At 36.4% G+C, this 23657-nt stretch overlaps 1 protein-coding gene across 1 annotated transcript; it reads right to left on the bottom strand.

The window, feature by feature from the left end:
• Window positions 1–3257: 3257 nt before the first annotated feature.
• On the bottom strand, window positions 3258–23036 carry LOC117333135 (hydroxyproline dehydrogenase-like). The gene is made up of 9 exons (XM_033892274.1): window positions 22614–23036; window positions 19991–20181; window positions 19039–19168; window positions 17025–17114; window positions 16078–16155; window positions 15563–15709; window positions 10958–11235; window positions 9696–9784; window positions 3258–5870 (listed from the first exon to the last, which is right to left on the bottom strand). Exons 1-9 carry the CDS (start codon window positions 22875–22877, stop codon window positions 5716–5718), a joined length of 1422 nt encoding a protein of 473 aa, XP_033748165.1. The 5' UTR covers window positions 22878–23036; the 3' UTR covers window positions 3258–5715.
• Between the last annotated feature and the right edge of the window lie 621 nt (window positions 23037–23657).

The following is a 23657-nucleotide window of genomic DNA, read 5'->3' as shown; positions in this document are numbered from 1 at the left end:
TCTTTTATTTTCACATCTTTTACAATTGCAACTGTAACAAATAAAAATTAAAAAGTTTTAAACAGGTACTGAAATTGCAGGCCTTAGTAATTATCCTCTATGTTCTACTTAAAAAAAAAATTCATTAAAATGTTTTTGAGACTGCATAAAATATGGTTTTCATTTCATTTTGTAGAAGTACTCTCTCAATTTCAAGCCATTTAGATATTAAGAAACACATTTTCCACAATTTTCACTTCTTTGGTACTATTGCCACTGTAAGATAGTTAATTATTTATTATTGAGGGGCCGCGGTGGCCGAGTGGTTAAGGTGTCATGACACTTAATATCACTAGCTATCCACCTCTGGGTTGCTAGTTCGAAACCTACGTTGGAAGTTAACTGGCCATGGTACTGACCGTAGGCCGGTAGTGTTTCTCCTGGTACTCCGGCTTTCCTCCACCTCTAAACCTGACACGTCCTTAAATGAACTTAGCGGTTAATAGGACGTTAAACCAAATACACCAAGTATATTAGTATTACATGTATATATATAGAAGAAGTATAGTTTGAACAGTTATCCTGCAGAAGAAAATAGAAGCTGACAATCAGTCCGGTATGTGCTGTCATGGTTATGTCTTTGGACAAGACCACTTTACCCTTTTTGTTCTGGATGGCATGCAATGGGCCTCTTGTATGTTGTTCAGTCAGGTAGTCACCAACTACTACAAGGAGACCCAGCCTCAGACTTAAAGATGCTACTTAATTTTTAGAATCTTGGCAAACTGGTCTACACTGCTACCTTACAAGAAGTTTAAATCATTTATTTGAAAAGAAAATATTATTTATTTTGCTTGGTAAGCTCCATTTCCTGGATGGCTTGTGGACAGACAGGTCTCCTGCATGTTGTTCAGAGGTAGTCACTAACTACTACAAGGAGACCCTGCCTCAAACTGACTCAGCTGGCTATTCAAAGGGTGATAAACAAAGCTAACAAATAACAAAGCAAATATATATAAGAGTAAGAGATAATTTGCCACTTAATTTTCAGAAACTCCAGGGCAAACTGGTGTACACTGCTACCTGATAAAAGGTTGAAAAAGTTATTTAAAAATAAAAATATGATTTATTATGCATTATTAAGCTTCCTTTACATGAATTATTGGTCAAATTCACATAAATAATTTAAAACTTGCTAATTACTTAATTTTCATCTGTGATAGAAAAAGGGAGATAACTCGCTCACCTGTTCTTGATATTAAATTACATGAGTAATAAGATATTTCCCTAAAGTTATATTCATGATCGATCAATTATCGATATGTGATGATCGATAATGAACTTATTAGTGATTCCCAACACTACTGAAGAAGTTTTCGAATAAAAAAAATAGACAATCTCACAATTTGCTTGACACGGACCACTGACAAAGACGCTTGATACTGACTTTGAACTATGGGGAAAGTCCCGAAATGATTATTAATATATTGAATCAATTTTCGGCAATATCATCGGTTGATATCCGAAGTCTTGGAACTGGCAGTACGGGTGCTGTATGATCAATCTAATTAAAATCTAAATGGTCATTATCACTACACGTTGCTCATAACATAGTGAGAATGACCATCTAGATTTTAATTTGATTGCTGTATGAACTACGAAAACCAGTCTAGTACTTCGAGCTCTTGGCCTACTGCCTGTGCCATTCAACCGGAGAAGACACGAAAAAACGGGCTCGGTGTCGTAAACACTTTTTTTAACTAGGATTTTATCATCTGAGGATATAATATTGATATTATTTCGAATAGTAAGGATAAAAAGCAGTGAGTGTATAATTTAGGGCCAAAGCTTAATCCAAACAATGATGAAGTGTTTCAGTCGGGCATTGGTAGGAATTTGAGAGTCACTGTTGCCATGGCTGCTGTAGGGAGTAATCCTTAGGCCTACTTCCGAAGCGATTGATTTGAGCACCCTCTGGCGATAGAATGAAGATGAAAAATGCGTAAGGGTTTTTGGGATACAATTCTAACTTTCTATTTCTTACTTTTTCCCCTTTCTTTCTCTCTTCATTTTTAGTTTTCATCTTTCATGTAACATGTTTTAGCAATAATAGTTATTTTACAAGTTGTAAAATTGGAGAACAATACAGTTTTATTTCAAACTTTAAAGTTTAAATATAAAATCTAAACAACAGTAGAAAAAAGAAAAGAAAAAAAGACAAAATGCAAAATTGAAGATAAAATGTTAAAATAAAGAGTTTTGAATTAAAAAAAGTAATAATGTAAAATGAAGCATTAAAACTGGGAGAAATAAAGCTGTAATGACAAATAATGAGAAGTTGCAATTAGAAAAGTAAAAAAAAGTAAGAAAAAAGAATGAAAATATTATGTTTGACTTATGTCCCTTTTAACCCTCCATAAGGTTGGGCAGCATCTTTTGCTATATCATTGATTATTTCGCGAAGATTTGATAAGGACATTAGTTACTGTCCTCCACGGTTATTTTACCAGGTGCTTCCTCCCACTTCTCAAGATCCCGCCAAATGTGTTGGAAGCACCGTTTATTGAATAAACCAAACACGGATAAAGATAAATTGTCTCATATAAATGTTTGACATATTGATCAACAAAAACAGATAAAAATTGGCGAATATCAAGCTGAGGAAACTGATTTATGAAAAGAATAGACACAGAAATAGATAAAATAAGTTTGACAAAAAAAAACCCAACAAGAAACAAGACCATTTATTCTATAAATGACAATGATTTAGCACTAAAAGAGATAATGACTTTATGGAGGTACTGCTGTATCTATATTATGTTGCACCTACTACTACAGTGCTGTGAGGTTGACACCAGCCTGTTTGAGCTGGCTATCGCTATCCGCCAGGCATCAACAATATCCGCCACAACATCCGTACCTATATATTACAACACTTGAAAAATTGAATCATAATGCATTATTTACAATAAACACCAGCCATTGTTGTGAAGACCATATGCTTGGTTTTCTAAACCTTAACTCTTTTTGATTATATAAAGATTATCCAATCATTTCTGATAAACAAAATTCACATATGACATTTCTACTGAATATCTTAACCCAATTATCCCTTTTATCCGAAAAAAAGGAATCATTGATAAGCATTATTGCCAATCTCAAAGTGAAAAGTGCCGAAAAGTTATATTGAGTTAAAAAACATTTTATATTTTCATATTCCCGGAACATACCCGAGTACATGTACTTGAATAAAACTATTAATTAAAAATAGAATCATATTTCATTTCAGAAATATTTTATTAACAATACAAATATAAATAAATACAAAGTATTGTCAAAAGAATAAGACAACAGGCGCAATGCCTATATCAGTCTTCTTCTATTACTTCCGGTTAGGCTTGGTAGAAAGATGATATGTTTCACTTTATTATTTCTACAGAAATTATATATCATTACATGTATAGTATCTAATTCAAAAGGGATTAATGTAAGGAATTATATGTTCATCATGAAATGAAATAGAATAGGTGTTATAAGTATAGAGATAACTACTATTCAAAATTACTTAGTTAGAAAACAAAACTATTATTTGATAAAGTGAAGACACAACATATTTCCACCAAGCCTAAAATGAAAAGTTATATGTAATGTAATAAACAACAATAACTCACTCACACACATTCATTCATACTTTCATACTAGAATGTTATAAGGATGAGTATTTAACATAACAAACTTGCTATAATAGTTGAGTAAATGTATATAATTGTATTACTACTAAAGACAGTATTACATATAGTTTCTTATTTATACACAGAAAAACGTTTTGAGGATTTAATATATAAGTTTACGTGATATAGAATAGAGATATTTAAATGATCAGGAGCATTAAGGATGCCACACACTAGGCATTGAAGATTTATATAACCTAACAAGTTGTAGATGGATAGAATATGGTGCCTAGAATTGGAATACATGGGACATTGAAAGAAAAAATGCACTAAATCTTCACTAGGAGCACCACATACACAGGATGGGTTATCAATCAGGTGATCAAAATGTTTATCATAATTAAGGTCACTTTTAAACTTTCTAAGCTGGCATAAAATTATGTTAAGTTGTCTGGGAGCAGAATTAATGAAAAGTTCAGAAATGGTTATATCATTAGTAGTTTTTAACTTACATTTAAAAGAAGAAATTGAAATAGAGTCTCTAATGGAAATATCAAGTGAATTCGACATAGTCATAGTTGAAGGAAAAAACCTTTTCATGTAACTATTAGTTCGTGACTGTGGTATATTAAATACTCTGTTATTTCTAAAAGTGTATATATTGTTTACATTTAAATATGGTTGTATAATATTAGAGAGATACAATGGAGTATGGTTATTAATAATTTTGAACATTAATACAAGTTTATGATTCTTTCTTCTTTTACTTAAAGGTTCTAGTTGAGTTTCATTATATAAGATATGGTGGGAAGTACCTCTTCTGAGTCCTGTTATACGCATGGCTTCGATTCCAGTTGAATATATTCAAGAAGATCAGATTCGGCTTGAGTGCAAATGTCCCAAACTACATCAGCATATTCTAATATTGGTCTTATGTATGAAGTATATAAAGTTTTCAAGGTTTTCCTATCAACTATTTTTTTTAATACACGAAGTAAACTTAACCTAGAGTTAGCTTTTTGATACACATTAGAAATATGGTCCGCCTATGTTCCTTTACTATTAAAGGTAAGCCCTAAGTGGTTATGAGATTCATTTTGTGCAATTAGATAATCATATGGAGACGCTTGAATAAGTAAAATGGAAATGAGACCAGGTGTTTCTAAACAGTGACCGTCTGCCGTGTTATCTACAACACCGGCTATGAAAACTAGGTCAATTTCTAGTTATGTCATACAGAAATAGAAACTTTCTCATTGAGATATATTATGTCAACCATGAAGCCTTTCCATGGGTTTTTCCAACTTTCGAAAATCTTTTATTTTTCCGTCACCAACTGTTATGTAACGGAAACCATGATATTGAGAACAAGTCATTGAATAAACTCTGATATAAAAACATCGTTGGTTTAGAAGCTGGGATGACACTATCTTGAATGGAGAAATTAGCAATAGGAAAATTGAATTTGTGACATTTATTATACTATTTACCTGCGAGATTATAATGTGAGAACAGATCGCGGTATGCGGCTGATACTAAAGAGTCGTGTCCCTGATTTCAACTTCTTCAGTGTCTTCCTGTCAACAATTCAGTTATTAAGGTATATATTTTCCCTGTTAGATATGAGAATTTGGACTCGGATATCCTGTGTCGGGTCCATACCAATTGTGCAGTCACGAATCTGATGTACTCGTAATAGAAAGTACACGCTATGGAACTGAATCGTGTACACTCGGATCCACAATGGCGGCTTGTGACACTTCGCACTTATTCGAAATAAAAGAATGTTAAAACTAGGTGGGGGGACTAAAATATACCTGACAGAACTATTCAGGTATGATGTTTTTCAATGAATATATTAATAGTGGTTAAACGGAGAAGTCGTCGATTTTATGGTATCGTATATACATGTAGCTATATTGTAGAACTGGGTGATATATGGAAACCCCGTGTCTAATTTAATTGGGCCCCTACTTGGTATAATGGGTGCGACTCTATTACCAAAGACGTCACAATAGCGTTATCGCATCAATGTACTACAATATGATAGCATGGTCATTTTTATCTAGCGTTCCTTCAGAGCTTTCCACATGAGAGTTTTCTCCCTTTGGACCCTCTCCAGTACAGATCGGTTCTCCATGGCTCTCCGGGACAGGTAGGCGAGAGTATCCTGAACAGATCCGTATGGTATGGACTTGTAAACTGGCATCTCCATCTCACCTGGACAAAATGTAAACATATCAAATCATAGTCTTAAGAGAATATCCTTGTCGGTTGCATTTCCGGCATAAACTACTCTGTCGCGCTTTACTAACAAGTTTCTATACAAACATACACTGTATATCAAATCAAGTCTGTACATGGTTAAACATTACATCAAAATTCAGCGATTTCTGTGACAATGATGTGTGTCTAAATCTCTTTACAGTATTACAATATTACAATATTATATAATGAATTAATAAACTATACTGCACTGTGGTATACACTCAGTATAATCAGTAGTCATTTATAACAACTGCAAGTTGAAATAAAGTCAACGACTAAATTATTTCTCTTGAAAATGAAAAAAACACGTGGAAACCACGATGCGGCCGCACTGCTTTGTGTGCCGAGCAGCAACAAAATATCTCGATTATTAAAATCGAACGACATTTGCTACAATACAAACTACGGGGGCTAAGAACCAAAAAGGAATGCCAGATTGTCTCCTTCAACAGAATGATCCCATGGAAACTCGTTTCAAATGGATTTGTTTTCTTTTTTTTTTTTTTGCGTAAAGTTCAACAGGAGAACAGGAATACTTCTTTGCCCCAAATGGTAAAAACAAGAGACGTTTATACCACATACGTCTCTGTTAAAACTGAACAAGATTTCTAGAAAATCTGAGCGGTCAAAGTTCAATCAAAAAGTTCAAACACGAATGAACCAGGGGAGGTAAATCGAGTATTTTGCGTGACTTCTTGGTGATATCCTAATTCTAATTTCTAACAATTCGGATTAAGAAACGTAGAGTTATAACAAGTGGCTGGGAAAAAAACACTGATGACTTTTACAATATGTTAGTATCAGTGTCAGGTCGAGGGCCATCTTGCCACTTGCCATTCAAGTTTTGTAAACCGAGATGGCCGTCGACTTGACACTGATACATGTACCTGTCGATGCAGAAAACAACCATGGGGAGCACGAGAGGAGAAATGGAATAAAGCGTTAGACAAGGAAATAAGTTTGTTTTGACCTCATATTTGTTAACACCAAACCCTGAAATTGTAGACCGTCACGTTTTCTGTGTAGCGGATAGACATTTTCGTTTGAAAAAAATGTTCTCGATCGTGTCCGACTAAAGAAAATCCATCCCTTTTCAGAGTTTGAAGCTGCGCGTAAAAGAAATTACGAAAGCCGGTTGAGACCATTTTCGTAGAAGAAAATAAAAAAAATTTCGCGTTATTACGCGAAACTAACGCGTTATATCGCGAAACTTTTGCGTAATTACGCGAAACTAACGCGTTATTACGCGAAACTAACGCGTTTTATCGCGAAACTTTCGCATAATTACGCGAAACTAACGCGTTATTACGCGAAACTATCGCGTAATAACGCGAAACTAACGCGTTATATCGCGAAACTTTCGCGTAATTACGCGAAACTAACGTGTTATATCACGAATATATATAGATAGCTATAAGAAGTATCGACTACTTTTGAAGAGTATTGACATGAGGCACGACAGTTTAGTGAGATTTTATTTTGAGCTTGGCCTATCCCAAGCTGAAATTTTGAGTTTTTTTAACAAAAGTGGATAGTGTTGTTTTCAGCAATTCAACACTTAAACGATATTTGAAACGATAGTGTTTAACAATAGGGAAATTAGTTCTCGGATATATCCGATGTTGCATTATTCATTCTCAATGAATTACAAAATTCTGGACAGAAAAACAACTTCGTTCTCGCCCTCCATCTTTAGAGTCATTATCTGATTCTCTGAAACCATTTCATAGTCTTATAGAACCTGCTGCGCATAATAAAGCAAAACTTTCGTGATATTATACAATTATCGACCTGTTTTCAGGTGAATATTATGATTGATAAACTCGAGAAAATGATATTTCCCGAGGCCGAAGGTCATCGTGTTCACCTGAAAACAGGTCGATAACTGCTTTATTATATGACAAAACTGATACATTTTCATATTACAGAATGATTATCATTACCTGTCATAGGATTGAAAAAATAATAGTGATCGACCGGAGAAAAATTCAAAATGACAATTAATAAGTCAAAGTCAACAATGAATTTTAACTATATTGTTTATTGTTACTTAAAATTCAACAAAATGTAAAAACTAAAACATTTAAGAATTCAGTCTATTAAACTCTGTCCGGGAGCACGTACCTACATGTACATGTAAGCATACATTTTTGACGACATGGAATAGTTGTTGGATTGTTATGTCACCCTGGATTTGACGTCAAGGATTGCGGAATAGGCCCTGTTATTATATTTGGGTACGTACTTTACTATTTGGTGATCATAGCACTCTGTAACGAGAGGGGTCACGGACAAAAGCCCCCGTGGACATTAGCCCCTAGGACAAAAGCCCCTTCACACTAATCAAAAAGTAGACAAAAGCCCCTTTATAAAAATAAATATTTTTTATTGATTTGAAAAAAAAATTCATTGTCTGATTTTAGCAATGGTTATATTGAGTTAAATTAAGTGCTATATATACAAATATGTAAAAGTGACTTCAGTCACCAGTGGCTTCTGCAATATAAACAACCGCACCAAACAACAACTTATTGAACTGTTGTATTAATTTATTTTTATATTATTTCTATGATTTCCTAAAATTACAATAATTATATTATAATTTGAGACACAGATACTGAAAAAGGAGATGTTTTAGGAACCTGCTGGCACCATGTAATCGGCGATTATTGATGAAATACTACTTGTATTATAACATCACTATTTACTATTAAAAATACAGATTTACTAATAGTATATAAAGTATACCAACTAAATTTATATAGACGGGGCTTTTGTCCGTGGGTGGGGGGCTAAAGTCCGGGGGTTGGGGTCGGGGTGTTTTGTCCTACACTGTAGCACGGCTTCGGGGTTGATAATAATATTTGTGCAAAGTGAGAATGTTTAGAATTGGCTAATCAGGAAAGGGGGAATATCACAGTCATATCATAGCCTAATACGCGTTAGTTTCGCGTAATTACGCGAAAGTTTCGCGATATAACGCGTTAGTTTCGCGTAATAACGCGAAAGTTTCGCGATATATCGCGTTAGTTTCGCGTAATAACGCGTTAGTTTCGCGTTATTACACGAAAGGTTCGCGATATAACGCGTTAGTTTCGCGTAATTACGCGAAAGTTTCGCCATATAACGCGTAAGTTTCGCATAATAACGCGTTAGTTTCGCGTAATAACGCGAAAGTTTCGCGATATAACGCGTTAGTTTCGCGTAATTACGCGAAAGTTTCGCGATATAACGCGTTAGTTTCGCGTAATAACGCGTTAGTTTCGCGTAATTACGCGAAAGTTTCGCGATATAACGAGTAAGTTTCGCGTAATAACGCGAAAAAAATTTTATTTTCTTCTACGAAAATGGTCCCAACCGGCTTTCGTAAGAAATAGACTATATCACCATTGAAAAATATTTTCTTGTAAAATTTTGACTACACTTTGAATGAAATTAAACATTTTTTTGCAGGACGGAGGGGTTCCAGACCTTTCTCTATATATTAGTCTATAATCGGACTTATAAACGTGCTAAGCACCTATTGCCCACATAAAAGAACAAACAGAAAACATCTCCAAAGGATAAGCGACAACCAATCTTATCAGTGGTGGAAATCGTATGTTAGACACTCCAGGGGTTATGTTCACGTTTACTCTCTGCACCCCTTGGATATGCTGCAAAATCGAAGAAAAATCTTCTTTTTTCTTTTGGGGGGGGGGGGGGGGGGGATTAACGTTATCCCCTAGGGTACAGAGGGTGTGCACATCTACGCTGTATTACAAAGCAAATTCTTACTTAGCGTGAATGTTACATGTTCACACATTCCAAATAGTTGTCCAAAGAAAACTGATCCACATTGAGGATTAATCTGTAGGTCTCTAATCCTGAAACAAACAATAAAAAATAGCATTTTAATAAAATGAAGGACACCAGTTTGCTTGTGTCGATATCTTTAGGGTGATGAATTGATTTTTCCTTGAAAATGGAAAGAGTATTAAGCATTTGCTTTATATAGAAGTAATTTAGGTATGGGTTATTGACCAGGAAACGCCATTACTATACATCTCTCTTTGTCAACCCATAACAAGTCTTTCATGATGGAAATGGTGTTTCCTTTTATCTTTTCGCTTTTCAATATAGTGAAGGGACTCGGTGGTTAGGTTTTCTGTTTTGTAACCGATAATAATTGTTATTAATCTGTTAATTATGGAATTTACAAGTCACCACAAAAAAAAATCTGAAAAAAATAAACCTTTATTAAAGTGTTAACTATGCGATGGTAATTTAGGTAACAAAGTTATGATGGAATCCTGACTCGTGTATACGTATAGTCTGACTACCATACTGTTACATTCGGGGGATACGTTGGGGAATTACATAGAGAAATGACAACACGACACAATTATCCTCGCTTCGTGGCACCAACTCTTATAATCCGAAAAATAACAAGACAAACTAATATTGGAACCAACACATCATCAACAAGCTGACATTATACGGAACAAAGACATTTAATGGTCACATAAAATACATGTTTACATACATTTTATATATAAGAACAAAAACGATTCCATGATCAAAATAGCACGGGCGACTAGAACAAAGAAAGGGAAGTAGATTGAATACACATGGAACAAATGCAGTTTTCGGGTTGCTACATGACAGGCTCGTTCAGGCAGAAATTCGATGTTTCGTAAATGGCCGATCTAGTCACGAGATAGTCTTGTGATTACTCGACTAATTCCGGTTAAACAGCAAATGGGGACAGATACTACCGTACGTGTACATCGAGTGTTGATTGACGAAAGTGTGAAAATTGTATTTTTTTTCTCTCATAAAGAGGTATTATTTTTGTAAATAGTCTTATTACAAATATTGCAACGCTTGAAAAAAAGAAAATGTCCCAAAATAAATCTACGTCTTGAGTTTCTTTAAAGGTACAAGTTGATATTCCTTTATGATGTACTTCTTAATTAGAATACAAACATTTGGTCATTTATGAGTGGTATAAATCAAGCGTGGGGACAACCGGACTTTTATCATATTTTAAAACATACCTTTTGACAGCTTTAGATACGGTAGCCTCGTTGTGACTGGCGATAATGGCGGACGATTTTCGCGGGTCCGCGGCGATATTGTCAAGCATGATATACATTGACTTGTGGTAAGTGTCTGAAGTAGCCACGTGGGAGGGGTTGGTAGGGTCGGGGTATCCTAACTCCCGGGCGAGACGTCTCTCCTTGTCAATGTAAGCACCACGGACAAGTTTAGTACCAAACCCGACCCCGTGGCTGTGTATATAGGACAGGTCGGTCTTCATATAGTCATCCATCCCCTGGGAAATCCAAGATTAGGAGGACATTAGGGTAGGAGCCAATTTACCTATCTATATACACAATAACAGGATCAAACCAGATAAACATATCTAATTGTTCTCGTCAGTTATATTGTATAAAATGGCGTCTTTCGTCCTTTATGTTCCTTTGCAGATAACCTTGTGGAGAGATCTCCACACCCAACCAATCCTTTTGTTTTCCAATGACACATGTAGTTTTTCAAGTGATATACATGTACATCTGTAGATGATGATTTTTGTGCGGCTCGTCTATAATGCGTTTTCCATAATGCATTGTCGGTGAAGTGCTTTAATCGTCTTCCTTCCATACTTTAACATCGATCTCGATTATGATTAGCTGCGATAACGTAGCTCTGGACGACGGACGGACAATTTCTGACAGATGGTCGTCGTCAGAGCTACGATTCCCTCCCATGACTCGTAATATAGCAAAACAGTGAACCTCGAAAATGCTACAAATAGCGGATATCGTTTAACTTTGGAGTAATAGTTCGTATAATTAAACATTTCTAATACAATTTTGCAATGTATTAGCCTACCGTCTAATCTAGAAGTCTTTAATTCGCATATTCTGATATCAAACTGCTCGGAGTTGTCTCCGTGTTCCGCCATGATACTTCTCGCGAAATCTTACTTTGCGTTATTAAATAATTTCAGAATGAATTGACCTTCCTCACCGAGGTATATAATTCCGAATATGTTTTTCTGTTGAAGTCTCGCGGGAAATCTCATTAGCATCAATTTATTTTGATTTTCTTATAAGGAAATTGACCTTTACACTTGTATCAAAGATGGCGGTATGTTTGAACTGATATCTCCGTGTGGCTTGCTCGTTTTGGATTTTACTATTTATTGTCAACCAATTGACGTAATGTGAAGGTTTGTGGCTTGAATATTGATAATAGATACCAGAATCAACAATTTACATGTGTTTTTTTATCCGAGAAAATTTTAACCGCAGCTAATACTGTCCGATGTGAATCACATCGGGGCTTGCTACACTATCGGCAATAGGAGAGACTTCATACCCTGCCGGAGAGCAGTGTAGGCAGGGTATGAATATTCGTTCTAGATTATGATATGTATTTCGGCGTTTTATGGTAGTGGTAGAAAAGTGGTGTCTTTTGTCCGTACTAACTATGGTGGTAGTACAGTGTATCGTCCGTACTAACTATGGTGGTAGTACAGTGTATCGTCCGTACTAACTATGGTGGCAGTACAGTGTATCGTCCGTACTAACTATGGTGGTAGTACAGTGTATTGTCCGTACTAACTATGGTGGTAGTACAGTGTATCGTCCGTACTAACTATGGTGGTAGTACAGTGTATCGTCCGTACTAACTATGGTGGAAGTACAGTGTATCGTCCGTACTAACTATGGTGGTAGTACAGTGTATCGTCCGTACTAACTATGGTGGTAGTACAGTGTATCGTCCGTACTGACTATGGTGGTAGACCAGTGTATCGTCCGTACTAACTATGGTGGTAGTACAGTGTATCGTCCGTACTAACTATGGTGGTAGTACAGTGTATCGTCCGTACTAACTATGATGGTAGTACAGTGTATCGTCCGTACTAACTATGGTGGTAGAAAAGTGGTGTCTGTCGTCCGTACTAACTATGGTGGTAGTACAGTGTATCGTCCGTACTAACTTTGGTGGTAGTACAGTGTATCGTCCGTGCTAACTATGGTGGTAGTACAGTGTATCGTCCGTACTAACTATGGTGGTAGTACAGTGTATCGTCCGTACTAACTATGGTGGTAGTACAGTGTATCGTCCGTACTAACTATGGTGGTAGTACAGTGTATCGTCCGTACTAACTATGATGGTAATACAGTGTATCGTCCGTACTAACTATGGTGGTAGTACAGTGTATCGTCCGTACTAACTATGGTGGTAGTACAGTGTATCGTCCGTACTAAATATGGTGGTAGTACAGTGTATCGTCCGTACTGACTATGGTGGTAGTACAGTGTATCGTCCGTACTAACTATGGTGGTAGTACAGTGTATCGTCCGTACTAACTATGGCGGTAGTACAGTGTATCGTCCGTACTAACTATGGTGGTAGTACAGTGTATCGTCCGTACTAACTATGATGGTAGTACAGTGTATCGTCCGTACTAACTATGGTGGTAGTACAGTGTATCGTCCGTACTAACTATGATGGTAGTACAGTGTATCGTCCGTACTAACTATGGTGGTAGTACAGTGTATCGTCCGTACTAACTATGGTGGTAGTACAGTGTATCGTCCGTACAAACTATGGTGGTAGACCAGTGTATCATCCGTACTAACTATGGTGGTAGTACAGTGTATCGTCCGTACTAACTATGATGGTAGTACAGTGTATCGTCCGTACTAACTATGGTGGTAGTACAGTGTATCGTCCGTACTAACTATGGTGGTAGTACTGTGTATCGTCCTTACTAACTATGATGGTAGTACAGTGTATGGTCCGTACTAACTATGGTGGTAGTACAGTGTATCGTCCGTACTAACTATGGTGGTAGTACAATGTATCGTCCGTACTAACTATGATGGTAGTATAGTGTATCGTCTGTACTAACTATGGTGGTAGTACAGTGTATCGTCGGTACTAACTATGGTGGTAGTACAGTGTATCGTCCGTACTAACTATGATGGTAGTACAGTGTATCGTCCGTACTAACTATGGTGGTAGTACAGTGTATCGTCCGTACTAACTATAATGGTAGTACAGTGTATCGTCCGTTCTAACTATGGTGGTAGTACAGTGTATCGTCCGTACTAACTATGATGGTAGTACAGTGTATCATCCGTACTAACTATGGTGGTAGTACAGTGTATCGTCCGTACTAACTATGATGATAGTACAGTGTATTGTCCGTACTAACTATGGTGGTAGTACAGTGTATCGTCCGTACTAACTATGGTGGTAGTACAGTGTATCGTCCGTACTAACTATAGTGGTAGTACAGTGTATCGTCCGTACTAACTATGGTGGTAGTACAGTGTATCGTCCGTACTAACTATGGTGGTAGTACAATGTATCGTCCGTACTAACTATGGTGGTAGTACAGTGTATCGTCCGCACTAACTATGGTGTTAGTACAGTGTATCGTCCGTACTAACTATGGTGATAGTACAGTGTATCGTCCGTACTAACTATGGTGGTAGTACAGTGTATCGTCCGTACTAACTATGGTGGTATTACAGTGTATCGTCCGTACTAACTATGGTGGTATTACAGTGTATCGTCCGTACTAACTATGGTGGCAGTACAGTGTATCGTCCGTACCAACTATGGTGTTAGTACAGTGTATCGTCGTACTAACTATAGTGGTAGTACAGTGTATCGTCCGTACTAACTATGGTGGTAGTACAGTGTATCGTCCGTACCAACTATGGTGTTAGTACAGTGTATCGTCCGTACTAACTATGGTGGTAGTACAGTGTATCATCCGTACTAACTATGGTGGTAGTACAGTGTATCGTCCGTACTAACTATGATGGTAGTACAGTGTATCGTCCGTACTAACTATGGTGGTAGTACAGTGTATCGTCCGTACTAACTATGATGGTAATACAGTGTATCGTCCGTACTAAATATGGTGGTAGTACAGTGTATCGTCCGTACTAACTATGGTGGTAGTACAGTGTATCGTCCGTACTAACTATGGTGGTAGTACAGTGTATCGTCCGTACTAACTATGGTGGTAGTACAGTGTATCGTCCGTACTAACTATGATGGTAGTACAGTGTATCGTCCGTACTGACTATGGTGGTAGTACAGTGTATCGTCCGTACTAACTATGGTGGTAGTACAGTGTATCGTCCGTACTAACTATAGTGGTAGTACAGTGTATCGTCCGTACTGACTATGGTGGTAGTACAGTGTATCGTCCGTACTAACTATGGTGGTAGTACAGTGTATCATCCGTACTAACTATGATGGTAGTACAGTGTATCGTCCGTACTAACTATGATGGTAATACAGTGTATCGTCCGTACTAAATATGGTGGTAGTACAGTGTATCGTCCGTACTAAATATGGTGTTAGTACAGTGTATCGTCTTCATTAAGTAAGTTGGAAGCTTATGTACAACGTCTTTCGTTCGCACTAGTTATGATGGTTTTACCTCGTTCATCCGTAATAAACTGATAATACTAGTAGATATACTGTGTTTGATCTGTACAGAAATATACATTTCTTTTGTTTGATGTACATTGTAGATCACAATCAACAATTATGCATATGATTCTCGTCACACTCATTATGAGGACTGTACAGATGTATATTTGTTAAGATTCGTCCATATTCACCTTGAGGTAATTTTGATAGGTGTAATACACCAATGTCTTTTGTCCGTTACAGACCAACATCATCGCCAGAGATAGGAGGTTTAGGGCAGGGTTAAGGTAGGTGTATTCAGCGTCCACCATAACAATAACACCTTTATCTACGGCAGCCTAAAATGATAAAAATAATTGAAATATATAAGCCATACGAACATATACTTAAATCTTCACTACACTGATTAACTGTGTAATTGATCTGATCACTCTAGGATTCATTTACAAATTATGCAGATCTTTTTCTATAAATACTCACCGGAAGCAGACTCCTGTCTGTATCTGTGTGTTGCGCGTCAATTTCAACTGGCCGCATTTTAATGTTTCATGCAAAGTTTGGTATTTTCCCGTAAGGGGCAGTACTTATAATTGCGGAGTGACATTTAAAAAAAAGTACACGTATTTGGTTTGTCAAATCCTTTTGTGCGATAAAACAGACTTACTGAAATTTACATTAACTATTCTAAAATGGCGAAGAATCAGACCTCACATAACTGCTTCAGTCGTGACAAGCCCCTGTGTAGTTCAGCCATTTGTTCTTCAGTCAGAAATTCCATAGATATCTAAAAAAAAAAAAAAAAAAAATGATAAGCGCAAAGGCAGTAAACGGCAATGTTTGATTTGCAGTGTATTTGTATACGAATGTCCTCCTCCATACCCAGTAAGACTTCCATACCGCGTACCGTGCAATAACGATTATAAGTAACAATACACAATATTTATACTCTGATGCGCTTCATAGGATATGATATCATAACTTTCCAAGTGTTACACATTGAACAATATATATATCTACGGTTATATAGGTTATAATATGTTACAGAGAGTCTAAAATGCAGTCATAAACAAATGATTTTTAATCATCTAAAATTCGGTCAGGTTATCTTTTTCTTTTCTTTTCCCCCTGTTATACCGGGCCTTAAATGTTTTATCTCGTAAATACGAAAAAAACCTTTTAGCGCTTGAGTTGATAGATATCCCAGATAAAAAAAAAATCAGTATCCCAAAAATTGTTGTATACTGGGTATATGTTTCTATCCAACATTAGTTAAAGCTTTGATTTTCTCATATTAAGTTAAGTCTTATCTCTTTATTAAAATGATAGCAAGGATAAAAAGAATATAAATTATTCATTAAGTGATAATAAGAAGTAGCAAGTGTCCTCCTGATTTAACCCTCGCCTCTACATGTATATTGGTTGTATTGACAGACGAGGGAAGTACCTGCATTGCGCTTAATGGATGTTAGATACATGTATATACACATGTACGTGTACACCTAAATGTAATGCGTAAATCTATGCCATGTAAGAAAAAGGGTGTAGAAAAATGGATTCATTCCAATAACGTTCGTTATGTCGAATGTACAGTATTATACGTATTACATGTATAATACATGACTTCGTACTATATTTGTCCTTTTTCTTCATTACCTTATTATTTTCGTTTAAGATCCCATTGGCTATATTCTCTACCACGTGACCTGCCTGTGATGGGTGGGGCACGTGCGTTGATATCGCCTCCTGTCAAATTGAATTGCTTATATTTAATCTATCGATCAGTATAGTATAAAAATATCATGTAGGTATATAATGACTTTTCATTTAATTGTTGTTGTTGTTTACTTCGAACTGAGAAACCAAATACGTTCAATTACAATATTCACTCTGAGTCTCTCTGCATTCAAGTTTGCCTCGATTTGAATCACAAACCTGTATTCTGCGTGTTACATAAACCATAACTTTGATACGTGTTTGATATATTTTACATGTGGTGTGAAAGGTAGAGTAAAGCCTTAACTCCTAAACATGTTAGTGCGAAAGATAGCATTAGATCTTAACTCTTAAACAAATAAGTGTGGAAGGTAGCATAACCCGTAACTCCTAAACAAATTAGTGTGAAGGGTGGCATAAAGCCTTAACTTGAAAATAAATTAGTGTGAAAAATAGCATAAAACATGAACTCCTAATAAACACATAAATGTGAAAGGTAGCATAAAGCCTTAACTCCTAAACGTATTATTGCGAAAGATAGCATTAGATATTAACTCCTAAACAAATAAGTGTGGAAGGTAGGATAAAGCTACCACTCCCAAACAAATCCGTGCGAAAGGTAGCATAACGCCTTAACCCCTAAAACATTCGTGCGAAAGGTAGCATAAAGCCTTAACTTCCAAACTAATAAGTGTAAAAGGTAGCAAAACGCCTTAACTCGCAAACAAATTAGTGTGAAGAATGTCATTAAGCATGAACTCCAAAACAAATTAGTGTGAAAAGTAGCATAAAGCCTTAACTTCTAAACGAATTAGTGCAAAAGAATGCATTAAGCCTTAACTCCTAAACAAATTAGTGTGGAAGGTAGCATAAAAACATCACTCCCAAACAAATAAGTGTGAAAGGTAGCATAAAGCCTTAACTCCTAAAAAATTATAGCTGATATGCAAAATGTTGAATTACAAGTTAATACTACCACAAAAAACAAATAAGTGTGAAAGGAAGCTAGTATGTTATAATTTATTTTTACTTACAGTATGAAATGGAGCATACAACCCGTTAAACCTTAACTCAGAAGTAAATTACGGGGTGTACATGTAGGTACAATGCAACAAATAACCGTAGATATCACAAATATGTTCTGTGTGAAATATACAGTATCATAAAGCAATAATTCGAAAACAAATTATAGTTTACTCGTATATACAGTATAAGTTGAAATATAACATATATTACATAGCATTAACTAACCACAATTAGCCACAAATTATATTGTTTACTTACAATAGTAAATGTAATAAACAACAAATGACTAAATAACACAATACAGCGAACACATTGGTGCAAAATGTAGCAGGTAACTTTAACTCCGGTGTTTGATATAAATAACATACATGTAGGTCTAAGATGCCACATGTAACCCGAACTCGTCAAAATTACATGCATAATTGTAAGCTTGCATAAAATAAACACATATCCGTTTTACACCAAATAAGCCTGAACGCAAACAATAAACCACAGGTCCACGTACAAACCCCATTCACGCTCCATCAGACTTACATTATGCACAAACGTGAAAAAAAATCATGATAGTTATTATATATGTCGGGAAGATGATATGAACCGGGTGAACACATATATAAATCAATGTCGCACCAAAGGAAAGGCAAACCTAAATATAATATTTGTACACAGGTACTTACCATTTTACTACAATAGTGCGATGTAAAAATCAAACATTTCAGTATTTAACGAACTCAAGCCATAATACTGATGTCACACGTCAACTTCATCCCTTTTTGTGATACAATATAGGTAATACAATATTCTCAACAATTAATTTAAAAATAGACGAGAATTTCAGAGAAAATTACGCATTTCATTTGATTTTTAAAACATTCCTTCATTTTTACATGCATAGGGTTTGCTATTATATAATAAGTTGCTCACTCACGCAAAGTTTAGCTGGGAGAAGGGCGGTAATCTTCACTTGCATCATTGGATGAGGATCCTCAAGACCGGACATGACGTGTAAGCAATCCAGGGTAGCTTTTAAATTTCGATCGTACTTCCGGTCAGCTTCTCTAAACAATAAATGTCTTTATGTCATTATTAAATAAAATCTTAACAATAAACATTAAGAACGTTTGTAAATGATACTGTTCATAAAAGCAATGGAAATGTGAGTAACCTAAAACTTCCAGAGGATCTAGATCAGAGCATGATGCTTCAAATAAAAATTCAGAATGGAAAGTCCATTACCTCCAGAATGGAGTCTAAGTTTTATATAATAATAAACACGTCGACTGATTATCTAAGACGGTTGTTCTACGAAATACAAATAAATTTCGCCTTTTTGCAGGTTTTCAAACGGATAACCAATAAGTACCTTTTATTAGAATGTTTTGCCGTGTGAGTGTCTCGTTTTTAACACAGGATTATACTCACTTTCCTTTTGAATATCACCAAAGCAACCACATTCTTGGTTTGTCTCTAAAATATTTATCTCAATTTCGCTATTTTGTACTATGCAGAAAAATATACCAAACACTGTACTATATCTCTGTACACATTTTACGTCTATGTTAACCTAACTTGGGTTATTAAGAGCAGCTTTCAATCCCATCTGTACTTAAAGTTGATGTACGTATACAGTTTATAACATATAATAGCGGCAGTTATTTAAGTTTGATAAGCAGGCTAAGAACAGAAGAAGTCAAACCCGGATAAAATGTCCGTGGATGTAAGGAGAGACAACTCTGACTAGATAAAAAATAGCTCATTTTAGGAGGTCGCTGATTAGAATCACGAGATTCACGATTTGTTAGATTTTGTTGTGATTTTTACCAGCATTTGATAAGATATGTAAATATACATTTATGAATTAGATAATTCGTGGATCGTACATTACGTTATCCGTAGTATCTTCCTCCATGGAAACAGCCACCAAAGGGCCTATTCCGGTATCGCGCAGGCGTGCTACTGTCTTCTGGAGAGATTCTGGAGTGTCCCCACCAACAAACTGACCATATACCGTCCCCCTGGCTATTTTGTCGAACAGAGTGCCACCAAGTAACTTCCGGCCTGTAGTCATTAACTAAACAGATATTTCAGTACCCAATGGTTAAGCAAAGGAATAGATTCTGGATTATTTAATCAAAATCTTACCAAAGACCCATTAAAAACAAATGTTTGAATTATCTGAAATATGAAAATGTTTAATATCTTAATATAACACCCGTAGTTGTATAATAGTAAAATAATATCATCTTAACTATAATCTATAATTATCACTCCTATCACCATGATTCTGTCACAGATATTCTTGGGACACCTTTTTGTATCCAAATCACTAGTACCTAAGATCTATCAAGCTTTTAGAGGATGATACGAACATAGAGTGTCACTCTTGGTACTCAGAGTATCTTCTGTGGATTCTGGGATGTTAAATTCCAGGTCTAGGTGTGAAATTGATAAAAGAAATTCGACAATCCTTTTAAACATCGGACTCTGCAATTACATATACAATGTATCTCGCCACACCATGTAACATATTCAACAAACACAGACAAATGACAAGCCACCAACCAAAAGAATGTGACCTATACATACAATGTAACTGATTTTAACATATTTGATTGTTCGCAAATGTACAATGTAATTCTCGATACAAGGAATTTTCTTATGCTGAGTTCCACTTTGTAATTTCTATTGCTGTTTACGATTTTGTATATTATAATATGTACTAATGGGCAATATGGCCCACAGTTAATAAAGAAATTGAAATTGAGGGAGATATCGAAGCTTCCGTGACTGAATGTGTTCTCCGTTCCCATTTTTTCGTCATTGAACGCCACTGTTTCTCAAGGTTTAGTTTGTTTTTGTTTAACGTCCTATTAACAGCCAGGGCCATTTAAGGACATTCCTCGTTTTGGAGGTGGGGGAAAGCCGGAGTTCCCGAGAAAAACACAGGCCTACTGTCAGTACCAGGCAACTGCCCAACGTGGGTTTATAACTCGCAACCCAGAGCTGGAGGGTTAGTGATAAAGTGTCGGGACACTGTAAATCGAAACCTAAACTAGTTTATTTGTAGTAATTCGCCCTATCTGTATATCTATACACAATCCTTTTCCCCTATAACTTCGGTTTCTACACGTTAAACATAGTCGACAGCATTATGTTATAGCTGATTATGTCAGATTCCAAGTCGAAACCAAGCCTGAATGTAAAACGGATAGTCGTGTTCAAACCGTCGCGCCCTGGAATCTCAGGGCACCCAATCAAATCGCGTTTTACATTCAGGCTTGGTTTCGAAGTAAACAAAAATTGCGGCGCCAAGTACAGATGTACCTTGTTGACTATTTCATGGCATTTTATCTAGAAATAATTACAGTGTTTGATCAATTGATAGAAGTCATTGATCACATATCTCATCAAAATAACACAAGCCTCAATTTATGTCTGTAAACATCCCAGATGAAGTAGATCGGAAACACTCGTTTCGATTGGTCGAAAATTTCATGCGTAATTTCAAATCCCCGCTAGAGACACCTATATCTGCCAAGGGTTCGTGGAGTGTAACGTAAACAGAAGCCTTGGCTAGAGAAGATGGGTCAGATTATGTTTACTAGGCTTTCTTGCTACATTTCACAATGTAAAATATATTAACGCAGATGACACAGAAGTGTTTATTTTATGTGATGCCTCCAAGGGTGTGGAATTCTATACACAACTAGGCAGTCGTGTTAAAGCATGCATTAGATGATTGTATGTGCAGAATTCATCGCACATGGTTGACAACAATGCATACAAATTGTAGCTGCTGACTATCCCATCATAAGTAAACATTGAGTAGTAGTTCGAGCTGCTATGAATGAACAGATTCCAGAAATTGTAGGTGGCCGGCCGCAACATTGTGACACTGTGATATAACACTCAGTCGGATTTTTGGCGAGGTGCAGTACAGCACATGAGCCAAACTTGTCCACCACACTAGCGGATCCGGCCTCCAGACCCCTCGCCTGCGCCGCTCGAATTACCACCAAATTACTGCCCCCCCTTTTCAAATTCCTGGGTCCGCGCCTGCACCTCCATAATTTGTATATGTTATATATATGTATCATATACATGTACACTATGTGTTGGTGATCCGAAGATATAGATTTGAATTTCCTGTCGTAGTTGTACCGAGAGAAATATTTATAATATATGTACAATTCGTATCCATGTATGTAAATACATTGCGATCCAGGTATTCATATCATCTTATAGACGATTTCCACAATGATCATGTCAGGGTATCGGGCCGACCATCACTGCGCCATTGAAGCGTTATTTTTAAGAACGCCGATCTCGTGCAGCGGTATAGGCTGCGGGTATTTCTGGGGCTAGGCGATTGGGTGCCGAAGATCGTGAGTTCGAGGCCCGGTCAGGGCACGAGTCAAAAAGTTGTCTTCCTTCGTCATTTGTGTTGCTAAGTTAAATATATATATGTATTTGTGTGTGTATCATTAAACATCATTTACTTACCGATAGACTGCTGTCCACCACTCTGTTGTTGGCACATAGTTTGAGAATAACGATCGAACGTGCTAGCTCCCATTTTGACATAGATCGGAAGGCCTTTCTGTAGTCATCGAAATTAATATCACCGGGAAAAGGATCTTCGTTCTTTAGCAAGCTTGCAGCTGCTGAAAATTCGGTGTCGACATTTTTTGAGTTGTGATAGTACCGGCCAACCAATCCTATCACTCGTGTTCCGGTGAATCGTGTCCGGCAAAGAAGAATGGACATAGTCGATATTAAAATGTATAAATTGCTTGCCTTTTCGTGAAAACGTACAGAATTCTCTGTTGCCGTACCTTTGTCAATTATTGGCCTATCCGTATCAACTGGCGAGTAGCATCAGGCGTCCGCACGTCCCGGATTAAAAGGGAACTGGTGTATAATATACATCAGTGTTCGTCTTATTTTACAGTATAAACATTAACACTCACACACCAGGTGTAGTATACCAATGTATACAGCATACCTGTAACATATGGTAGAAAAATGGACATTGAAACAGGATATCCAAGTGCGTTTTGACGTGGATGCAATATACTCATTTAATATTATTATATCTTAATTCTAACTAATGTTCTTAAACATGAACGTAATCATAGAGCAACCTTGAAAATTGCTATATTTTCTTAAACCAAAACAAAAAAGATGGTAGTGCATACTGTTTTCCGGTTGTAATTCATCCGAAACAATGTATTCCGTTGCGAACTAATTGCTGCAAACCGCCAAAAATGATGTTTCTTCTCGTTAACATACAAGGAATAATTTGAATGTTTTTCAATACCTTGTAGAATTTCAAATTCCGGTTTTGTTTACTCTCCAGAAAGTCAACGCACAACAAACATATTATTCATAATCGGTTTTAATATCCCGCCACCCCTTTACATCGGCGATTGAGAAGAGCGTACCCACGTAATATTTATACAAATGTTAGAGGCATCAAATGTGGAACTAAGACACTGATTTCTTTTGGGGCAACGAAATATGCAGTACATATCGTAAGTGTCAGGT

The sequence above is a fragment of the Pecten maximus genome, chromosome 8, assembly GCF_902652985.1.
Source record: "Pecten maximus chromosome 8, xPecMax1.1, whole genome shotgun sequence".
Classification (NCBI taxonomy): domain Eukaryota; kingdom Metazoa; phylum Mollusca; class Bivalvia; order Pectinida; family Pectinidae; genus Pecten; species Pecten maximus.
This window is presented reverse-complemented; position numbering and strand designations above follow the sequence as displayed.